Source organism: Pollicipes pollicipes, unplaced genomic scaffold, assembly GCF_011947565.3.
Source record: "Pollicipes pollicipes isolate AB1234 unplaced genomic scaffold, Ppol_2.1 Scaffold_4295;HRSCAF=5057_pilon_pilon_pilon, whole genome shotgun sequence".
NCBI lineage: Eukaryota > Metazoa > Arthropoda > Thecostraca > Pollicipedomorpha > Pollicipedidae > Pollicipes > Pollicipes pollicipes.
The window spans coordinates 31,208,331-31,223,580 of NW_023596461.1; the positions used below are offsets into that span (position 1 = coordinate 31,208,331).

Consider the following 15,250-nt stretch of genomic DNA (forward strand, 5'->3'; position numbering starts at 1 on the left):
GAATGCGATGCGGAGGAGATTGGGAATAGAGGATAGAGGGTCACTGTATTTATGCCAAAGTAAAATACGTCATGCTCCGGTGGCCACGCTACCCTGTGCTCATGTAGGAGCCGCCTTTGTCCATGACGACTGGGCGTGGCACCGGGTGCGGCCCTGACGGCTCGTGTGCACGTTTCAGTGCGCGGCTACTACGGCGGCGTGACCTGCGATCACCTCGGGAATGTTCTGGCCACCCGCACCGAGAAGTCGCGCCACTATGTCCAGGTGCGTGACGTCCGACGCGGCGCAGGCTGTCCTCAAACAGCGCCAGATGATGCTCTCCCCGGCCGGCTGCCGTTACTTGAGAGACGGTCAGCTGCGCTGCTCGATCGCGAGCTCGCAGCGGCATGGCGCCCGCCACGTGCTTGCGGCATTCACGAGCTTAGAATCAGACGGGACATGGCCAGCTGTTGCTTCACCGACATCATGCAAGCTGTGCACCAACCTTGTTGTGAATGTTGCCGAGTTTATCTTGACATTTTCAGCCCCTGGAGCATCCTCCATACGCTGACAGTGTTAGTGCTCTGTTCAGACGCAGGTTGTGTGCGGACTTGGCTATCACTGAATATTACAGTGGTCCCTTGCTGCCAGTGACCGGAGGGCTGGAACACTAATGGCTCCATGTTCGCTGGAATGCTCAAGTCCCAGCAGTCACATTCCGCGATGAATAGCCATTCGCTGCCGCCGTTATTGCGTGGCGTAATGCTAGTATCGCACAACAAAAAAACGCGGCTGAGTACGCTCGGGAGTACCTTTTCTGGGCGATGGTCCTTCGCTGCGTATTAGCGGCACGGTCACCACGGACGGCACCATTCTGCTGGACATGTCTCGTCAAGTCCGGCCCCGGACCATTCTCCGCACGCGCGCCCCTCTGCAGGCACACCCCGTGCCCGATCCTCACGCGTCGCCCTCACTCGCGCCCGCTGGCGGCAGGTGTTCTCGCTGGACACGGGCAAGTTGCTGTTCTGGATCGACTCGGACGGCAGCCGACTCCGCCGTCCGTCTGGCCTGGCCTGCTCCAACGACGGCTGCGTGTTCGTGGCCGACCTGGGCAACAACTGCCTCAAACAGTACCGCTACCTGTGACCGGCGGGCGCCGGCGCCGCACCCATCACCGCGGCGCCGGCGCGAGGCGCGCTCGGCCGGCCGCCGGACGTCAGCGTCCCGCCCCCCTCCGTCTCGCACTCTAGTCTCGATGTACTTAACTGTGCGTGGGCGTCGCTGGCGGCGTGCTGGCTGAGCGGCGCGGCACAGTCGGCCGCCTGCCTGGCCGCCGGCTGGGCGCCGCTGCCGGCCGGCCCGCGGCCGACCCGCGTGTGAGGCGGCCGCTGCGACGCGCCGCTGGCAGAGGCGGCTTTAGCACGTGGCGCCGGCTCGTGCCGCGTCTCTTCGGAAGGCCCCGCCAGCCGCTGTCGCCTGCCCTGGCCCGGCGCGCCTCAGGGGAGGAGAGCCAGCGGCGGCTCGCGCGACGCCGCCAGAGATTGGCCGCCGTCAGCGGTGCCCCTCCGTCTCTCGAGAGTGGAGCCTCCGGTTCGGTCTCGTTCACCTTTACCTGCGCACCGCCGAGCAACCATCGAAGTGGTGTCCCGAATACGCTTTATGTACGTATATGCTGTAGCGTTCGTTTCATGATTAACCGTTCGTAGCAAGTTCTGTTTTTGCATGACAGCCGAGTGCCTGACAGTTTGTTGGATGTGAATAAAGGATATGCGATGAAGAACAAGACGATTTTTTCACAGACGTTCACGGTCGTACTTTGTTAATTCCATCGTCTTGTGAGGAAGGCAACATCACGAATTCACTATCACATCACGGTCATCGTTAACTACTCTTCTCAATTACCATACTTCGATAAGCTTCACGCACAACCCGCAAAGGGCGAATAACGATTAGCGTCTATCGCATTCAGAGCTACTACCGTTAATACATTCGTGCAGTGCGAACAGAGCGCCACCGTTCTCCAATGGAGGTCTCGTGTCCGACAATGTGCCGACTTAACTTCCGGTGTGCCTGATGTGGCGCGTCATTTGGGGACCCAGGCGGGTATGCAGGCCTGTCGCCACGCGGCCCCTACACCAGTTGCCTGGTGCACAGGCGGGCTCTAGACCAGATGCCTGGTATACAGACGACCTATATGACTGCCAGAGGCCGCCTGGAATCAGCACTGATTTCTTGCAACGCGGACGTAAAACACCGTGAGGCGGCGCACGCCAGTGGTGTACTGCGTCTCCTGATCAGTGCAGTGCGCTTCACATTTACTGAGCCGCCAACCTGTGCGCAGTAAGCGTTCACGATTACCATGCATAGAATACGGCCTGAGGTCACGCCAGTAAGATGCAGCTACACAGTTCCGGGCCATCCGCTGCTGCGTTCCTTTAATTCCTACACCTTTTCCGCTATCATTCGAAGTGGATATTTAAAATATAAGAATGCTACGGCCGCCGTGCAGGTGGACAGTGGCAGGTCCCTGGGCTTTGCAAAGAGCTAGATTTAGCCGCCAGGGAGTTATGAGCGTGCTATTGTTTGCAATGCACCCGAGTAGGCACCCAAGGCAGACTTCACACCTGGCGGGGCGTAGCGATAGTTAACGACATCAAACACATCTGCCCCACTAGCGAACAACACCCGTACAATTGCATTGCTGGTGCGGCCAGGCCCACGCGAGCCCGGCCCCCATCCCCTGCGCGTCCGGCGGCGGCCGGCCCGACGTGCGAAAGGAGGGCTGGCAGCCACCGGCTCCCAATTCCGCTAAACTCGCTGGCCGTCCGAGGCGCCTATAAACCGCTCCGTAACGCGGACGACTCGGTGTCGGCCGTCGCCGTCTCCGACCCCGCGGCGGTCGGCTCTCCGCGCAGGAAGCCGTTGATGTGCGGCAAAACGTTCTCCGGGTGCGTGAGGTGTACGTGGTGTCCGCCGGGCGCACGGAGCACGTGCAGTTCGGGCACGGCGCCTCGGTAGATGTCCAGCGCGGCCGCCTCCTCTTCGGGCCCGATCCACGTGCCGCCCGACTCGGCAGAGCACCAGCAGCAGACGAGCAGCGCAGGCGGCGCGCGTACGCCCCCCACTGGACCATATCCATTGGCTGCAACGGCCGCTGCCGGTGGCGCAGGTCGTACGTGTACTCGTAGAGGCCGGTTTTGGGGGTCGCGGCGCGCGCCGCGCACCAGCAGCGCGTCGGCCGCCGCGTCGTCCAGGTCACTGACGGCTTCGACGAGCCGGCGGCGCAGTTCGTCGTAGCCGTACTGCGGCCGCGAGCCGGCCGACAACTTGCGCTCCGTCTCGCCGAACGCGAGCACGGCGTCGCGAGTAATGCTCGGGTGCTGGTCGACTGGGCGCGTCAAGAACTTGACGAGGTCGAGCACGGTAAGCGACTCCACGTCCTCGGGGAAGGTAGCCGCGTACAGCATGGACATGCCGGAGCCCATGCTGTGGCCCATCAGCGAAAAGCGCTGCCAGCCGAAGTGGTCGCGCACTAGCCGGATAAACAGCACGCCCTGCATCAGGCTGTAGGTGGAGCCGACCGGCATGTGGCTGGAGAGGCCGTGACCTGCCGACAAACAGCGCCCGTCTGAACCGGCATGGCTGACATCTCAGCCTGCGTCAGTTGCTGACATTCCCGTCCACGCACCCATACGCGCAGACGACAACATTTACTCTCTCTCGTGGCGTCCGAAAACCGGCAACACATGCATCTACGCAAACTCACGCCAAACGTCAATGCAGCCTCAGTGATCACCAAGAGTTCGGGTGCCACTGGCGCGCCGGGAACGCATTCCGCAGGGTGCTGTGACGTGGGCGTACGGCGGCCAACACCTGCGCCGCCCGACACGTACCGGGCAGGTCAATGTTGACGCAGCGGTAGGTCTGCGGCAGGTGCTGCTGCACGGCGTCGAAGGTGCCGCAGTTGTCGAGCCAGCCGTGCAGCATCAGCAGCGGCCGGCCGTCGGTCGGCCCGCTCTCGCGGCCTGCACAGCGGGCGGACAGCGCGATCAGGTCACCGAGCCGAGGCCAACCGGCAACAGGGCACGTCGGAAAGGTGCCCGCCGCGTCAACACCTTCAACGATTTACCAATGCGATACGTGTGTTCGTTGTCTTATTAACAACACCATAAATAGCCGTATTCGTTGACATTTATTGACGAGCATGCGAACGTTTTTAGCTGGAGTGCAGCCCTAAACGTCTTTAGCTGGAGTTGAGGATATTCTAACGAGAAAATTCGCGCCGTTTCCGTCAGCTTCGCCCTGGATTTTTCCGTCCTCTGCATGCGTGGCGTTGGACACAGACACGGCGAGTCGTTGCCCTCGTTGCACACCGTTATTCACCCACCGTTGACTCTGTGCACTCTGAACTCTCAGCTAGGTGACACACCACGTTCATGAAGTGCCTTGTCATGCAAGTCGCAATATGTGCTCGACTGTGTCGGTCAAAGTCCTCACCTGCAATGTGCCCCCATGGCACTGGTATCTGAACTTCCCGGATAGAGCTCATTCCTCTGAGGCTTTGTGTTAGGAATGAATGTCTCGCGACAAGTCGGGATACGTTCCCACAAAGAGTTGTCATTCAAGAAACCTGAAAGGAATTAACCTGTTAAAGACGATTTGGAGTTTTGGGGCGCGTCTACGGCAAGAAGTCGTGCAGCGCCCAGAACCATCGTACTACGAGGCGAAGTCGCAATTCAAACGGGTTTTTGATATACAAACACCGTCAGCTTAAACGACTGTGAGAGCCACAGTCATTTGACCAGAGGTGCGATGGAGGAAGCATCACAGAGAAACCTACGGCAGATAGAAGCTGATCTGTCCAGTTCCAGCAGTCTGAGAGTCGCTACTTAAAATATCGGGCATCCCTCAATTTTTCCCACTTGACTCGAACCCCTGTTGAATTTTGTACCATTTGATTATTTGTATTCAACTTTTTTCAATGAATTTTTGTCCCACAACCATACAGAGTATGTACTATGCACTCATACAAAGCCCCACCGGATGGGCACTTAAGCCCTCTCATGGCTGATGCATGGAGGCTCTGATAATTGGGGCGTCACAAGAATGCAAGATGAAGCGAAAGTGAGGAAAGAAACTCAGACGCTTTCAACATTCAATGCTTGTTGCACAACTCGCAACATTAGAAATGCACAATAGAATGTGCAAAGTAAATTTGCTGTTTCCCTTACCCAGGCTGTGTAAAAATAAATTGGGGTGCAACAGCTGACTGGTGGCAGGACCCTGGACAAAATCGCTACCACACGCAGAACTTTACGAACTATTGCTAGATGTGGAGGCTGTCCATCTCACACCCACAGTGTGCCTCCCATACTCATCTGCCCACTAAATGCTGGATCTTTGTTACTGATATAAACAGCTCCCAGCACTTTTAGTTCCAATTTTTGTGTGCACTTAGTCAGTATGGTGGTGTTTTCTACTAGCTTGCATTCAGATTAATGCTGCTTTGGCATTCCATTGTGGAGGTGCAGAGCAAAACCTCTAGCATTAGAAAGAGCATCAGAAATTGTTGTCCTTAGTAAAGCTTGTTGAAACTGCCCATATTGCTTACAGCCAAAAACTGCCACATCTCAGAAATTTTCAAATCCAGCTATGGCCCACAAAAAATCAAACACACAACCTCCCTTCATGAGCAAGGGGAGGTTACCAGGCAATAGGTACTTATCATGAGATGCACTACTGAATGACTAGCTAGCAGAGGCCTTAAGGAAGGTTGAAGGGGTCATAACCAGTTCTTCAAACATAATCATATCATAAACTGACTAAAAACTTACAACAACAGGCAAAATGCTGCATGAGTGGTTACTATATTCACACCACATGCTGTAAGACCCATCACACCACAATCTGATGCAGCAAAGCTACAGTGAGTTTGAACCATATAACACTCCACACCAGGAGGGTGTTTCAGATTTTTTTGTAAGGGTGTGCATTTTTGATGATGTGTCAAAATCGCCTAACAAAAGATGGCATGGATACTGGAGTATCTTTTACCAAAGCCTCATAGCAGAAAAGAACTGGAAAATTGCATCTGGCCATAATACATTGAACAAAATACACATACATTTTGATAAGGGACACACACAGCCCTGAGGTATATGGCCCTCTTGACACCACTTAAACAAGAAATTGATGAGCTTTTTTGATCGAACAGAGGAAATGACGGGAACTCATGCGAAGTTAGTTGTTGCAGGTGTCTATTCATTGTTGCATGTCTGTGACATGCATGTAATGCACCCCACACAGTCATTAACACTCATGACTATTTGCGACCACCCTTGGGCACTCTTGGGCATGGGCGCCCTTGAATACGATTCGTATGGCAACCAATGAAACAAGGAACTGACTTGTACTTTTTGATTGCACAACGCAAATAACAGTAGCTCATAAAAACTTAGTTGTTGCATATGTCTGTTCGCCGCCAAGCGTCTGTAGCATGCACACTACACACGCAACGCAAATCCCATCAACACTCACGGGCACCTTGCGTCAAACGTGCAGGAGATAGGACCAAGCGAACCCTCCCACAAAGTCAATGGGATGGTAGTGAAATGGGACAGAATCCCATTTGCGAAACGTTGATAAACTCGCAGCGCTTTTGGGAAGAGCAGCTGTTTGAAGTTGTCTACAAGAAGATGATGTGCTTTCCAAACGGCACACATCAACCGGCTGCTGAAGTTTACAGCCAATCAACTTGGAAATGACATCACATTTTGGTAATACTCTCGCTGATGGTGAACGCCGAAAACAAACGGTATATTGCTTACATATATGACGCTGTTGTGCCGTGTAAGCATGAGAAGCATGTCCCTAACACATTTTCGTGTTGCATGGATTGGGTAGGTCGGGATGCAGCGTGATCATTTTATAGTTAAATCCCACAGCAAGTGCCTAAGCACCAGGGGGCAGGCAAACAAATATATTTGTCGCAGTCTCTGACGCTGCTAGTCACGGTAAGTTTTTTCTTGCAGCAGTGCGCGTGTAAAATGAGTTGTCCATGATCTGGTTGGCTCAAGGCAGGTTTGTCAGAAAAAGACTGCAACAAAATATACATCACATCGAACACAGGAACCTGTTGGCATAGTGACTCTTGCAGGCACATGCCATGTCTTCCTATATTATTCATTGTTAAAAATGGTGTGCACTCTTGGCAAAATGAGTCCAATGTAGAGGTGATATCCCAGCTGTAATACCAGTACATGTGGAGTGTAAATTGACTTTTACATGACTGTCATTGGCGCACAGCTGCTACCAAGTTCAATGCAGAGAGGGAGTTAATGTGTCAAGACATTTGTATGTGGTTATAGTTGTAATCCAGCTGGGACTAGACCCTGAGACCCATGGATAACCATCCACTTTGTTGACATTTCCTGAGATGCCCGATTGTGACCCTTCAAGTACCTGCTGAGTTTGTATCCCAGGCACACCAATAGCCCAAATTGATAGAAAATTAGTATGTCTATTAAGGAAGATTGATACCCATGACATTAGAAGGTACACAGCTAGTGCCTTGAGGAGGGGGGCACACAGTTGACAAAGTGCTCCCTGCCAAAACTCACTGGGTATGGTATATTTCTTATTTTGGGCATGTTTTTGTTCTTACTTTTCACCTTTCTCAACCAGAAAAGATACCAGAAGATACAGCAAGCTCAATTTTACCTCAAGGCCATGGCCAATGAGCCAATGAAGTAATGTGTTGAAGGACTGCATGAAATGAATATCTAGGTTCTTATTTTACCATTGTCCAGCAGTTTCTTTCTAAGCCAATAAGAGATGAGAGGCTTTGTCAGAATTTGTATCTATGTTCAGATATATTAAGGAGGATGCAAATATAGATTGTGTATCAAAAGGGATTGACAATTTGTATTAATGTGTCCAGGCCATGTTTGCCTGGGAATGTTCAACATTCAGATAGAATTAATCAGTGGTACACATGTAACATACTTCTGAGCATCCATGCTGGCAAATCTAAGCAACACAAACCTTGCTGCCAGGCGTTGCAGTCTCCATAGACCGCGCAGCGTTGGTCCTGGGGAAACACTGAGTCGTGGCCGACGGGTGGACAAAAATGATGACAAATGAGGAAAAGTGCCTTTCAATGCTGTAATATTCCGTTCGCTAACGCAGGTTTGTTTTTGTATACCATAAATCAAAGAATTAGTTTCAGTAACGTCCGCCCAAAAGCTCGGCATGCAGCCCACCACAGCTACGAAGCCAGCCGCGCCGCCCCACACAGACAACAACGCGCACAATAGGCCGTCGCCCCACACGCAGACTTCGCAGCGGTGACATGATCAAACACAGATTCCTGTAACTTCTGCTAGGCAGCCGAACAACTACGGTTTAGCGTCAACTACGGAAATAAACTTCCAAAACACCTGAATACTACATTCCTCCCCCTCCCCCCTACGCAAATCTGTAACGATCTGGAGCACGCACGCTCCGTCCCGAACGCCTGAGAGCAGCGCCACGCACATCATCGGTACCGTCGCGCACCTGGTCCAGCTTATCGCCAGCACCGCCCGTTACCACCAGCTCCGCTCCCGCCGTCGGCCGCTCGCGCAGCCGGCCACTCCTCAGCGTCTTTTGCTGGCTCTGCATCCGGCAGAGATGATGATGAGCCGGCCCGGTCCGGGGAAAACCCCGGCTCCACCCGCACATCTCCACCAGACGATACCGGTACCGAAGTCACAGCTTCGTCATCCGCGACCGTTTGCCGCCGACGCAGCGCGACGAGGCGCTTCCCGCCGTCTCCACTGCCGGCCTAGCGCGACCGGGCACGACCGCCTGTTGCCGCCGCCGCCGGCACACGTGATGCAACTTGCTGAGGCGACCAGGATGCACTCTCTCGGCTCCGCTGGTGCTCCGGCTGCTGTCCCACAGACAGATCAGCAGGCTGTTCCGCCGGCTGGTGATCAGGTGCAGCCGTCCAGCGAGCGAGACGCTCGGCGTGCACCCTGGTACCGCGATCCAGTTCCTAACTAGATGCACCTCGTCAGCTACAATCTGTCCCGGCTCAGAGAGTCGATGGCGCCCCTTCCTCGGCCGGAGTACCCGCGGTACCTGGTCCAGTCCCCGACGTCGTGCGAGGGAGGCCTGGCGCTCCTCGTGCGGTCAGTGTACTTCCGCTAATACTCCTGCCGACTCCGCACTCATCTTCGTACTACCTCCTGCATCTTCGTCTTACTGTGAGGCGACTCAGCGGCTGCCGCGTGTAGCTTGATCCTCAGTCGTCTGCCGTGCAGCAGCTCAGACGGGCTGACTCCGGTGGTGGCGTGCGGCGTGCTCCGGTACTGCTGTAGGAACTTCTGCAGGTACCGGACGTGGTTTTCGCCACTCTGGTCCGTCTCCTGCAGTGCTGACTTCACTGTGCGGTTGGCCCGCTCCACCACACCCAACCCCGCCGGGTGGTACGGAGTCACGCGAATCTGACGAGTTCTTACACTCTGCAGGTTCTCAGTGAAGGCTCCGGACGCAAGTGCGGAGCCTTCACCGACAGCGTCCCGTTGTCGGTGACCAACTCTTTTGGATGGCCTTCCCGCGAAGTGATCACCTCCAGCAACTGGATAGTGGCTTCTGAGCGCGGTTCTGCACAAAACCCTACCTCGATCTACTTGGAGTCGTAGTCCATCAAATCTATCGCGAACCGTTGGTTCTTGGGCGCCTCCACTGGGCCAATGTAGTCCACTCGACCTTGTCCCATGCCGCTTGTGGCAAAGGTGCGGTCTGCATCGGCGTGCTGCGTGTCCTGGCCGTCTTGTCTAGCGCTGAACAAACGTCGCAAGCTCTGACGGTAGCTTCTGCTTCGATGTCCGCGCAGACCCCGCAGCGGTGACATGACCAATCACAGATTCCTGTAACTTTCGCTAGGCGGCCGAACAACTCCGGCTTAATGCGAACTACAGAAACAAACTTTCAGAACGCCTGGGCACTAGAAACGCTGCATGACACCAAGTCGTACTTCTAGAAGGTAATGCCGGCGTATATTTCACCTGTGCGATTTTTTATTGACAGTAGGAATCGGAATGGTCCTTACAGCACTGCGCAGTGGTGCTAAAATCTGGTGGTAGAATTAGCAGAGTAAAGGGAGAATCTCTATTTTTCGTGCTGCGGTAACTTAATCTTGTCCAGAGAACCTCAAAGTTGTAAAAAAAGGTACGCCCAGTCTCATCTTTGAACGGTGCGCATTCATTTTGAAGGGACATTTGGACCCATTACTTTACTGACGGTGGTTCTCTCGTGTAGGGTGCTCGCCGCCTGGTGTCCTTTTAGTGACGGCGGTTCTCTTGTGTACTGGTGCTCACCGCCTGGTGTTATTTTGCAGTACCGACGCTGATCGGTTGTACGGAAACTAAAACCGAGGTCATCGCTGTCCTTACTCCCGAAAATTGCGGATGCGCAGGCTCAAACCTTTTAGTGTAATTTTTTCAATACTCGATTCTGCAAAATGATGAACGATCGAAGCAACGGGAAAAAGGCCCTCTTGAAAAGAACACTTTGGACACATTGTTGTTCCCTGCTTAAAGACTGAAAGTGCTATTCCTTCCCACCGCGTATTGTCTTTCGGCTGCCATTCTGGCGACACGGGGCGGGATCCCTTGGCCGATCCGGAGGCCCTTAGCAGAGATGCATCATATCACATTGGTCCCCCTGCTGACGCGGGCGGCTTGACCCGTGCAGTTGACCCCAGATCGATGCAGGAACCCTCATTGGCGCAACAGCATCCCAGATCGCTGCAGGTGATCCAATAACCGACGCATAGACTCTAGCTTGGCTTAACCGGCCCATGCTGGAATTGGGTTGGAGTGATACGTTCTCATGTTCCCGTTCATTGTCAGAGGGCCTTGACCAACGCCAGAGGTCCTGTCGTTCGGGGTCACGTCCTTGTCCCTGTTGAGAAAAGTTCCCCTGACTGACTCCGGACCCCTTGTTGACACAGAATATCCTGTGGGCATTGTCGGCCCCGGAACGATACAAGAGTTCAACGATACTCGCATTGTTCCTGAGATCCCGACCATTGCAAATCGCGGTCACAGCCTTGTCCCTGGTTGGAAAATGGGCCCCAGAGCTCAGACCGGACTGTGCGTTGTTGGTAATCTCTAGTCAAAATAGGGGAACGCTCCGTCTGAGGCATCCCCAATCAGTGTGAGAGGCCTTCTAACCCACATTTGAGGTCACGGCTCCTCGGGCGCTGGTTCTTAATGTGACCTTCAACCAGCCCTCTTCAACCTTACCATCGAGTCCTTGATCTAGGGTCTCGAGAGACCCTCAGCTCGTTTTCGGGCCCCCTCAAATACCGCCCCCGACCCGACTCGGTGTCACTCGTCGCCACAGGAGCCCTGTTAGACACTGTAAACCCTGACTGACACAGGAGCCCCGCATTGTGTCGCGGACCCCAAACATTACATATTGTGGGCCCTGGCCTTGTTCCTGCTTGGGAAATGAGTCTTAAGAACCCAGGCAGACATGAAGTCGACTGTTTGGCTCCATGTTGAGGCCCTGTTTTAAAAGGATAGATACCTCTAATAAGAGGGCCCCAAAAGAAGTCCTCTGACTGACATTTTAGGTCACGGCACTGCGGGTAGGAGTCCGAGCCCGAATCGAATCAGCCCCTTGGTGCCTCGGACTTTTGATCCCTGCGCCCCTCTTTGGGCCTGATCGAACACTGTCCTTGGTCGGCTCGAGGTCCTTTGTGAGCACAGGGCCCTCTGTTAGGCACTGTGGGTCCGTAACAGATACAGAAGTCCCGAGCAGTGTAAAGCACTTGCCCCGGATTTGTAGCTGATTGAGAAGTGGGCCTTCAGGCCTACACCGACACGGAGCCGACTGTACGGTTCTGGTGGTGCTTGGTCGGCGTATGGGCCCACATAGACTCAGGGGTCCCCGATCAGCACGAAGGGCCCTCCGACTACCATTTGAAGGTCCGTCCTCGCAGGCCAAGCCCCCTGGATAAGACTCCGACCGGCCCTTCATGCCCTTAGACCCTCCAATGGGACCCTTGATCCTCGCACCCGGGGGCCCTCCAGGCTCTCTAGGACTCCTCGAACACCGTTTGGCCGAATCGGGCCCCTTTGCCAAGGCAGGGGCTCGACAAAATAGGCGCTATGGGGCCCTGACAGACGCTGAAGCCCCTGCCAAGGTAAATCGCTGGCCCCGGTTTTGTCCCTGCGTGGGAGATGAACCGTTAGGTCCATACCGCGACGGAGCCGACTGTGCTTTACTGGTGGTGTCAGACCGACATATGGACCCTTATCGACCCAGAGGCTTCCTGATTAAGCATGCAGGTGTCCTCTGGCTTGCCATTAGAGTGTCCGGCCCTGCGGGCCGGGCCCCTTAAGTGTGACCTCCGGCCGGACTTTCAGACCTTTCGGGTCATCAAATCGGGCCCGTATCGTAGGTCCTGAGGGGCCCTTCGGGTCCTGAGGGACCTAACAGGACAGGGAGCACGTGCCCCCTGTTGTGCCCCCCCCCCCCCCCGCCACTGCCGGCGCCGCTGGACACCAGTCTTGAAACGTGAAGCCATTTACTAGCAGAAGTGGATCAGCACCTTTTGTATTCTTTTTCTATGCGGAATTTTTCTATTCTGACGTCATTTTACGACCAGGGTACCATCGTAACTTCATCGAATGATTCAATTATGGTACTGAATATGAGCCAGTTTAAAGTGTGAGATGTTCTGAGTTTCATACTAGCGGGATACGTCAAAAAATTGTAGGCGATGAGGCAGTGTAAAAAAGGTAGGCGGTGGCGGGAAGCACTCGCAAATCTGCTTTGGCCACATTGTGGGTGCTATGTACCGTTTCAGACTGAATTCAGTCTATTCAATCTCACTGGCCGTCTCCATAGTTCATAGGATGCAACATGAAGCATATGACCGCAGGGTCACTGCCATTGTGTTCTAGTCTCAGAATCCACCCTAGTTTACCCTGCCACTGTTAGCCTATGGACAACTGGCCGAAGGACTCAGGACTTGCTTGGAGCGATTGACATTCTGTCAGCTTGTAATTATATATAACTTGAAGTGCTTCACTGGTTATGATGGCAATTGCTGTACTAGGGAGACAGCGCTAAGGTGTTTGCAGCAAAGTTTGCTATTTAAGATATTAATACCAAAGTGGTCCCTGCAAATGGTGCAAAACATTCGATGACATATTTGAAGTAGCAATGACAACATGCACAGACTAATAGTTTTTAAATAGTGGAACATGTTCACTTTCCACGTCTACTTACGATTACAGGATACCCATGAACATGCTGGAACCATAAATACAATTGCAAGCAAATTAGTCGCGCCACTTTGAATAACTTTTTAGCACGTGTTTATCTCCAATAAAGTCACATGACATCGTGGCATCCGCTGCCAGCAGTTGCCGATATGGAACACTATTGCCGCGGTGGGGTGACCGAGGAACCGCTGGAGCTGTCCCAGCTGCCGTTCAAGACGCTGCCCGACGACCTGATCTGGATGAAGGTGAAGCCAACCAGCCGCGTCGGCAACATGGTGGGCTATGTCAAGACGCAGCTGAAGAGCCATGACCACGTGCTGTGGAGCGGCAGTGGTCAGGCCGTCTGCAAGACCATGATGAGCGCCGAGCTGCTGAAAAAGTGCGTCAAGGATCTGCACCAAGAGACGCATTGCTGCTACAGGAGGTGAGCGGAGCCCTGGATGACGTCAGTGGGTCTCACGCGGGACGTGCTCTCCCCCGAGTGTTTTTCTTGCGGTTTTTGTGTGGTCGTGACATGATGTCTTATTACGATTGACGTCTGGCGATGAGTTTGGTCCGTGTGTGCGTCTAGACAATAGCGTTGTGTAAATGACCACGGTCACTGACCTTTGCACTGTTCGACCTCTTAGTTAACTGATGTCACGCAGTTTATGAATCATAGATCCCATGGTTTGTCCGCAGAACCGTGGATCTGTGGAAACCGAAGGAGAACGAAGCTCTGGATACATTGAAAGTGAACAAAGACGTGCCATCCATACACATTTTGCTGTCAAAATCAGCTGTCAATCCAGACAGCCCCAGGTAGGTGATTATTTTGCTGAGCAAATCTTCCAATATTGTTGGTGCTAGATCGAGCACTGCGCCCATCGACCACTTACATGGAAGCCTAATATATTTTCTGTATACGTATCAGCATTCGGCATATAATCAGCATCGAAGCAGCTCGTCGTAGTTGCCCGCGTTTGGTTCACCGCAACCTTCTGTGGCATTAATTTACCTTTACCATCAGGCTTCATTCCAAACCTGCCGGGTTGTAAGCTCCCCGTCATATATCACGCGCTTGCGGCGATCGCCACGCCCTGACCTCGCCTCGGCTGCCTGTCGGCAGTTACCAGCCGCCGCTGCAGACGGTGCCCTTCTGGTCCGTGCCGAGCGAGCAGACCACCACGCAGACGCGGAAGCCGACGCTGGCCTCGCAGACGGCCGGCCCGGCCGGCGGGGACGCAAGCCTCAAGAAGAAGCCGCGCAGGCGCGGCCCCCGGTGACCACGAGGGCCGGGCTCCCCACGCCCGATGACGCCGGGTTCTGGGGATGATGTTGGGTTCTGTCGGCAGCAGTATATGTCGCGCCGTTGGGACGCCCAGTGCACGCTGGTGCGCTTCTTGCTTTCATGACTGGCGCTATGGGTAATGTCACACGCGATAGCCCGATGCAGATGAAGGCGAGACCGACCGGCCGTGGGAGTAGCTTGATCTAGCTGACTGGGTCAACCACAGGCTGATCGGTCGCCTGAAGAGGGCGTTTTGCTGGAGCTGTAGGTGCACTCGCCAGTCTGGTACGTAGAAGTGATGTATGCGAAGTTCAAGATCATGCGACTGGACGATACAGTGGCCGCCCGCCCTCACGCGGCCTGCGTTTTGCCTATCTGGAACACGCCCCAGCCGGTAGCCGAGCCATTCCCGATGCACAAGCGGGTGATACCGGTCACCGGCCGGGGCCGGACCTGACCTGGCGTCAGAGCGTGTCCCAGAGCCCGCCACACTGAGCCAGTGTCTTCTCGGATGATCCCCCGGCGTGAGGCGGGCTTGGGTGAGCTGGCTTGGTGTCGGAGGTCGCCCGAAGCTGGTGTCTTTTCGGACGATCCCCCGACGTGAGTTGGGCATGGTGGTCCGCGCGCTAGTGATATGCACCGAAGACCGCATTAGGGGACGTATTCACCGCTGGTCCACGAGTCTGTCTCAGGAGTGCTGCGTTGTGCTCGTGTT

General features: G+C 54.5%; 2 protein-coding genes and 1 pseudogene across 4 annotated transcripts; 2 read left to right on the forward strand and 1 right to left on the reverse strand.

The window, feature by feature from the left end:
* LOC119096238 (tripartite motif-containing protein 2-like) overlaps positions 1–1,151 on the forward strand; it is a 32,262-nt pseudogene extending 31,111 nt beyond the window's left edge.
* Positions 1,152–2,724: 1,573 nt separating this feature from the next.
* On the reverse strand, positions 2,725–6,670 carry LOC119097441 (serine hydrolase-like protein). The gene is made up of 5 exons (XM_037220473.1): positions 6,517–6,670; positions 4,477–4,609; positions 3,873–4,004; positions 3,213–3,586; positions 2,725–3,047 (listed from the first exon to the last, which is right to left on the reverse strand). Exons 2-5 carry the CDS (start codon positions 4,598–4,600, stop codon positions 2,814–2,816), a joined length of 864 nt encoding a protein of 287 aa, XP_037076368.1. The 5' UTR covers positions 4,601–4,609; positions 6,517–6,670; the 3' UTR covers positions 2,725–2,813.
* Positions 6,671–6,874: 204 nt separating this feature from the next.
* LOC119096240 (ribonuclease P protein subunit p25) lies at positions 6,875–15,146 on the forward strand. Of its 3 annotated transcripts, none has more exons than XM_037219051.1 (4): positions 6,875–6,992; positions 13,400–13,689; positions 13,947–14,066; positions 14,374–15,146. In XM_037219051.1, the coding sequence occupies exons 2-4, from the start codon at positions 13,415–13,417 to the stop codon at positions 14,528–14,530; spliced, it is 552 nt and encodes a 183-aa protein (XP_037074946.1). In that variant the 5' UTR covers positions 6,875–6,992; positions 13,400–13,414; the 3' UTR covers positions 14,531–15,146. The 3 variants fall into 3 exon arrangements, with proteins under 3 accessions (XP_037074946.1, XP_037074948.1, XP_037074947.1); XM_037219053.1 differs by having other exon boundaries at positions 13,404–13,689; XM_037219052.1 differs by having other exon boundaries at positions 13,407–13,689.
* The last annotated feature ends 104 nt before the right edge of the window (positions 15,147–15,250 follow it).